This window comes from Phragmites australis, chromosome 17, assembly GCF_958298935.1.
Source record: "Phragmites australis chromosome 17, lpPhrAust1.1, whole genome shotgun sequence".
Classification (NCBI taxonomy): Eukaryota; Viridiplantae; Streptophyta; class Magnoliopsida; order Poales; family Poaceae; genus Phragmites; species Phragmites australis.
Genome location: NC_084937.1, coordinates 15574515 through 15581525, shown reverse-complemented (window position 1 = coordinate 15581525; position 7011 = coordinate 15574515). Strand labels below are relative to the sequence as shown.

Genomic DNA, 7011 nt, shown 5'->3' with positions numbered 1-7011 from the left:
AAAATGCTCCGACGTGTACTCCGTCCAAACGCCGAACCATCCGATGTGTTCAACTTTCAGAGCATTGGACCATTCGGCGTGTATATTTTTTCTGGACTTAGAGACAGACACGTCAACTCGATTTTCTCTACAAATTTGATTAGTCATAATCATAATAGCAGTACATATGTATACTTTTATAACCCCATAAATCAACAAAACAAATCCACAATCTTATCAATTACTCATCATAAATGAATTAAGACATATTTTTAACTTGGTTTCTCAACATAAGATATATAAATTGCATGATGGCTCAAAACAGCACTGGAGCTTATTTTTCTTGACATAGTAAATCAATAATACAATGCAGCACAACACTCTCAGAAGAAGAAAAAAAAAGGATGGCGTTCACTATGCTCAACACAGTCATAAGGTTTACACTTGCAGACACCCAGGAAGAACTCGTGCTCTTCCCTCCTCTGCTTCTGGACAAACGCCAGAGCCAGAGGGGCGGTCACATAATCAGATGATTTAATTCCTTATTGTTCATCAGCTGCGTAAGGATTGGCAAATTAGCTTAAAATGCTTTGATCGAGGTTTTCGATGCTTGGATCGAGGTTGAGGCACTCGTCGGCGAAGTCCATGTCCACGGGGGGCTCCGGGGCCCTCGTCGCAGCTTCGACGAGCGCGGACACCAGTTCTTGCAGCTCGGGCTGCGCCAGCCACTCGGCGTCTCCGACGACCGCCTCGAACGGCTCGAAGCAGGCCGCGTGTTTCGAGTCCAATGTCGTCGGGGACACGCCCCAGTTCTCCGGCGTCTCTAGCCTGGAGAACGGTCTGAGCTCCGGCGCCAGGCAACCGCTCGCCGGCATCGTGGGGAAGCAGAACGGCGTGGCTGTGGAGCTCCATCCCTGGCGATCCGTCGGCACGGCCAACCCTTCGGTCTTCACCGTCAGGCTCGCGCTCGGGCTCTGCAGGAGACTTTGTTCGTCCGTGTTGCGCTCCGGCGGCTGCGTGGCCGCGGCAGCCTGACCTGCCGCCGCCGCCCTCTGAACGCAGGTGTGCTCGGCGTGGTAGATCACGTCGAAGAGCGTCGGGTCCTCGTCGCTGCGCTGCACCTGCTTCGTCGCCGCGCATCCCTGAGAGTGGCGGTGCGTGCACCGGTAGTAGCCCCTGCAATTTTTGCACGATTTCAGATCTGGCCAGTTTCTAAGATGTAACTGTGAATCTTTTCAGGGAGAAGAAACGATTTTGATTTCGGAGCAAGATTTATTTTTTTCGAAACGAAATTTCGGAGCAAGATTACGACAAAACTAGCATCACCAATCCAAATCCAATCTGACAAGTGGAGGCCAATCATTTGGGAACAGAACAAAGGCTAAAACTTTCACAAAGGACAGCCTCAACAACTGAACCCAAAAGACGCAAATGATTTCGATCCATTTGCCAGAAGAACACGTGCAGAATGGGCTCTGAAAAAAAAAAACCCAACCTTGGATGCTTGGCTCCAAGGATCTCCTTCTGCCCGTACTTCCTCCAGCTGTGGCCGTCCTCGACGGGGCTCTCGCCGCCTCCCGCCGAGCTCACCCTCACCTGATGCTTCCGTTTCTCCATTATCTTCCTGCAAACAACGCAACAAATTTAGCGAAAGAAAAGCTTGAATAACTCATCCACGCTGCAACAAATCCATGACCATGACATGGTTCAGTTCGTTCTGCAAGGGTGTCCACCTCTTCTTGGTGTTCTTGAAAGGCCCGTCGGTGACGTCGCTGACGGGGCTCGGAGTCGGCGTCGCCGAGAGCGGCGACACAAGGCTGGCGTCGGCCTCGGACCGCTTCCGGCCGCCGTAGAGGTGGGAGGATGTGATCATGCCGATGGACCGCTCGGTGAGGGAGGAGATCTGCGAGGCCAGGTGCTTGCAGAGGTCAGGCGACCCGACCAGCTGCACCTCCAGCTGCCTCACCAGATCCTTGATGTGGCTCAGCTCCATGACCACGAGCCGGCTGCCTCCGTTGCCGTCCACGCTCTCCATCTCTCTCTCCCTTGTTCTTCCTCTTCACAGGAACTTCCTCTCGAGTTAATTTGCAAGCCAAGAATCTATCGGAATGGTATTGGAAAACTGGAGGCAAGAATGTATTGCTCGCAGAAAGATTTTTCGTGTGGTGTGCGAACTGCGAGAGGCAAGTGCGGAGCTGGGGCTGAGGTGGTGGGGAGAGTCTGCGAAGTGAGTCCTTTTATAAGCATGAAAACCAGGGGAACGAAGCGTGTTTCGGCAGTGAGGGGGAAGAACATAGGACAAGATTTCGACCGGTGAGCGTAGTAGAGAGACTGACAGGGGCTTGATTGGGCATCGATCAGTCGCGGCGCCATGAAAACGATGGGTCCCTGATAAGAGCTTCTTGGACGCTTCGTTTGGGAGCGCCTGCACTGCACACCATGCTACCAAAATTGTCTTCCGGATGTGGTTGTAGATGTTCGCGCGGAACGGAAAAGTTGTAGAAGTTTCGAACTGCATAGATACGGCACATTTCGCCGATCTTATTGTTACTTTTGCTCCGCACTGCATGCCTTTTAGGTTACACAAGGAGATAGTTTGCGGTTATATACGAAAGTTGCTCAATCTAATTACATGATGTTTAGACGGAACATACCTAAGAATTTGCTCTAGGCATGCGCATCAAAGAAATACTATCTCCATTCTAAAATAGATATTATCCTAGAATACGTACAGTTAAATTTTAGAAACTTTGATCACTAATATACACAAAACTATTAGAATTTGACATATAAAAATAATAGTAATAAATTTATCATAAAAAATACTTTAACATCATCTAATTTTTATCAAAAGATAGTTGTCAAAAGTAATAATTAAATGTGTTTGTTAGAAACCGTATCAATATCCTCAACGACAAGTAAAAGAGAATAGAGATGAACTTGATTTTTTTAAGTCGGGTCTAGAGGTTGTAGTAAATTGGTCTCCAAATCTTTAAATCGTAGAATTCTTAAAAAAAATAATTCTACAAGGACGCGTAAAAGGAACACATAACATATGTTACATCCTGTGACGTCGCTATGTTGTTTGTGCCCTCGAGGGCATTTCTAAGGAAACTTTGATATACATACTCTGTTGAAGCCTTTGAGGCTGTGGCGTTATTACCTTGTCTAGTTCATACTGGGAATAAAGAAAACTTTGCTGTGACGTCGCTATGTTGTTTGTGCCCTCGAGGGCATTTCCAAGAGAGTCCTCAAATCTCACTTTTCCCGTGATACAGTGTTTTGCGGTGCACTGTAGCACTGAAAATTCATCTCCACCGGATTTTCTATCCAGTGCTGCTACAGTAGAAAAATAAGAGATGCTGTAATAGTGATAGGAGATGCTGTAATAGTATTTTGAGGATGAAAATTTGAATAACTGTTGGAGATGGTCTAAGAAAACTTTGATATACATACTCTGTTGAAACCTTTGAGGCTGTGGCGTTATTACCTTGTCTGGTTCATACTGGGAATAAAGAAAACTTGGTTATAAGCTATATAGTTCCAAACACATCGCTTTCCCGTGTGTTTGGTGATGTGCTTTGGTCAGTACTCGCTAGCTGCACCACTCTTTTAGGTTTGTTTCATTCTTGTGTTTTCACAGCAAAACCTTAAGCTACTCTTTTCACTCTGTCCCACACTGAAAGTACACTGGCCGCAGGTATAAAAAATCAGTAGAATCATGAGCTAGCCGCAGTTTTAGGGGTCCTTTGGATTACAGGATTTTTTGAGAAACACTGTTTACAAAGAAAATTTTCCTATCATATTGATTGGCTCAGGAATGAATAGTATTCATAGGAATTCACTCCTTTGCATACTGATTCCATAGGATTTTTAGCATCCACTCAAAACTCTTGCTAAAATTCCTATGCACGAAGAACAAGGAACTCAATGCTGTTGCTATTAGCTAATGGTAATTCTTGTCAGTGGGGCCTAATTGTTGGTGAGCAATAGAAAAGATATGTGCAGATGGTGATTAAGCAAATAAACTAAAACATGCTTGTCATGGCTACAATTCTTGTGTTTTTCCTACGGACTATCCAAACGGTTATTCCTAAAAAAACTCTTATGTTTTCTAATCTTCTATTTTCCACCCGCCACCTTATCCTATTCCTTTGTTTTTCCTATTCCTGTGTTTTTCTAATCCTGCGTTCCAAATGAGCCCTTATCATTTTTTTTGTCTCTTTGATTTACACTTTCAGTTCAGGCATCAGATTCAGATGTTCAGCCCGCAAAGGACAGTATCATATACAGTTCCTTTTAAACAAAAGGTAGACGATGAAATCATTAAATATATGTGTTTCGTGATGATTCTTCATAGAATCATGGGTTGATCGGTGCTGGTCTCAACTCTTGCACTATATATACCGGTCAGAATCATCAGTATAACTGATGGTATGATGTTTAGGAGCATAGTGAAGTAACAATGGAACCATCCACCCCAAAACCCCCAAACCATCCACCCAAAAAAAACCCTCCCCTGATTCCGGTGTCAGAGAGACCCCTCTCATTTTCAAGCACCTAAAATTTAGGAGGTGAGCCCCCAAAAAATGCTATTAGAACCAAATCATACTCGTTGAGAAGCTTTTAAAGGCCAGTTGCCCACGATGCTGACCAGTTGAGGGCCTATTTGGCAAATCTCTCAGACCAACTCCCAGAGTGAAATCTGTGAGAGCTCTGTTAAACAGTAGTTTATAGTTTTTAGCTCCTAGAGTAATTCCTTAAAATGAACTAGATGCTATGAGCTGAAACAAATCAGCTTTCTCTAATTCACTTTCCCACGGAATCACTTTCTCTATAAAGTTTATCTTAGATAATCACTTTTAACTACAGGATCACTTTCGACAAAAAATTTAGATAGGGGCTCTACCAAACATGCGCCCCTTTGCATGCTTGAACAAGAACCACGATGCTTGATCAAGCATTATATTTCTCCGATCAGCCGTTATTCAAATCAGGTGCAGCTTGTCTCTCAAATAAGTCTCGCAAATGCTAATATTAGCTCACTGCAAGTTCGTCTCTGCAAATTAATGGTTCTTATAAAATAGCTGCCGTTGTTTACCATTTTATAGCAACTACATAGAGCAACATATATCGCATATGTATGAATTTTTTTTCCGAATACGGACATGTATGATTTACTACGTAGTTTTGCCGGTCCATGAGTATATATCACAATTAGTTCAAGCATTCTCAGGTCGTATCAGTTGCTACGATCATATATGCTAGTGTAGAATCTGAGGTTCTTTGATTTGTCAAAATTCATAATTAAACAGCACTAAAACCTCACGCTTTTGTGGCATGCATCACATCCCCTAAAGCGCTATTATATCCTTGCAGCATTAGCACCGTGCTTAATAGAAAAACTTATCCCTTGCGCAGCTAGAGATCGAAGCCGTTTCTTGAGGGACAAAAATATGAAATTAGTGGTGAAGTCAGAGCTCCTTTGCTTGAAGCATCGTAGAAGTTGAGTGGGTGCATGGCAGGAATCTTCAAGCCGCTTTACGCGGGGGAGAGAAAGGTGACTTCAGTTCAGCGGATGGAGGACGCCTTACGTCGTCGGAGAGAGAAAGAGAAACATCGATGCTGCATCAGTACAGCTGTGACAGTGACTCAGGGAGCATAGTTCAGTATCTTTTGTGGCCATGCTTTGGTTCTCTCCCTTTTTCGCGCCTACCTGTGGTGCGCATGATGGAAACTAAGACATCATAAGTTTAGGTTCATACTTAATTAGATGACGTTTAGACTGCACTGAACTTTGGAGTTTCCGTAGAAATGAAACCATATATACTTGCCTAGCAGTTGGATGTCCTTTTCTTCAGGTTTCCTGTGATCCAAGTTCTAGTCTCGAAGCGAGTGTAACTATACATTCCAAACATATGCACATGTATCATACTAAAAAAATTACTTCGAGTCATGTCGTAGCAGAGTCTGAAGTATGATTCTATATCGAACTAAAAACATAAAAAAAATCTGGAAAATATCTAAATTTAAGTGGTACATTAAATTATTTAACAAAAACTATTGGCTATGTTTATATACCCAGATTCTTAATTAAGTTGCTACCAATTGCTGTATTGTATATCTGGGAGGAAACATAGCATTTCCATTCCACATCCCCATGTACGAGAAGCAGAAGATCAAGAGGGAAGTACACAAGAGGTGAGATGAGGTAGATAATAGGATAAGATCGACATAAACCACATGTGCAGCAAACAATTGAAAGATTCCTCGTGAGGCCATGTGTATGTCTGCCTGCACGCGGTCGCCCGTGAGGCCACCCGACGAAAAAAACACGGTTCTCTCCGCGTCCTTCGTCAACTCCCAATCTCTGCCGCCACCATAGCGCCCAGCGTCCTGCCACAGTTAGCTAACTATAGCACCTTTAGTTAAAAATAATCTAAATTTATCCAGTCAACTTAAACCAAATAATTTTTAAATAAACGTGAAGCACCTCGGCCATCACCGGTCCCTACACCCTGCTGGCGCTTGCTATGGATAGTTGTTTGACCTTGCAGTTGTGTATTGTATATTATGCTCATTTGCTCTTCTTGATCATGGAACTACTAATCATAATCTTCCTTGCTCATCTTTGTCCAATGTTAACAATTTGTGAACCGCTATCTAACAAATTTATTGAATAAACAGGGGATAATTTGAATAGACATATTGTAGGAGAATATATAAAGGATTTTATATAGGTTTAGACATCCAAGAGGATAATAACCCTACATCATATTATTGATTTGAGTCTGTTACAATAGGGTGTGTAGGAAGTTTAGATGGATCAAAATCTAGTCGGTGACTTCCTTACTCAGCTTCTATTAGCTTATGTTACTCTGGTTCGATTTGTATGGGTTTGTCCTCCGCAGGATCCCTTGGCTCCGTATATATATGGGGGTGTCGTATGTCCTCTGGACATCTCCTTCTTATTCTTGGAGATAAACATTCATGGTTACGAGACACCCTGGATACTTACGCGTAATTTCCTAT

General features: G+C 43.4%; 1 protein-coding gene across 1 annotated transcript; it reads right to left on the bottom strand.

The window, feature by feature from the left end:
* Window positions 1–291: 291 nt before the first annotated feature.
* Window positions 292–2214, bottom strand: LOC133896740 (transcription factor WRKY19-like). The gene is made up of 3 exons (XM_062337343.1): window positions 1713–2214; window positions 1475–1603; window positions 292–1155 (listed from the first exon to the last, which is right to left on the bottom strand). Exons 1-3 carry the CDS (start codon window positions 2012–2014, stop codon window positions 555–557), a joined length of 1032 nt encoding a protein of 343 aa, XP_062193327.1. The 5' UTR covers window positions 2015–2214; the 3' UTR covers window positions 292–554.
* Between the last annotated feature and the right edge of the window lie 4797 nt (window positions 2215–7011).

What these genes read in the sequence shown, in the direction of transcription:
- LOC133896740 (XM_062337343.1), bottom strand. Translation starts at nt 2,014, where the DNA reads ATGGAGAGCGTGGACGGCAACGGAGGCAGCCGGCTCGTGGTCATGGAG. An exon ending in TTCAAGAACACCAAGAAGAG is followed by an intron (nt 1,604 to 1,712) that starts GTGGACACCCTT and finishes CGTTGTTTGCAG; the next exon opens with GAAGATAATGGAGAAACGGA. An exon ending in CTTGGAGCCAAGCATCCAAG is followed by an intron (nt 1,156 to 1,474) that starts GTTGGGTTTTTT and finishes CAAAAATTGCAG; the next exon opens with GGGCTACTACCGGTGCACGC.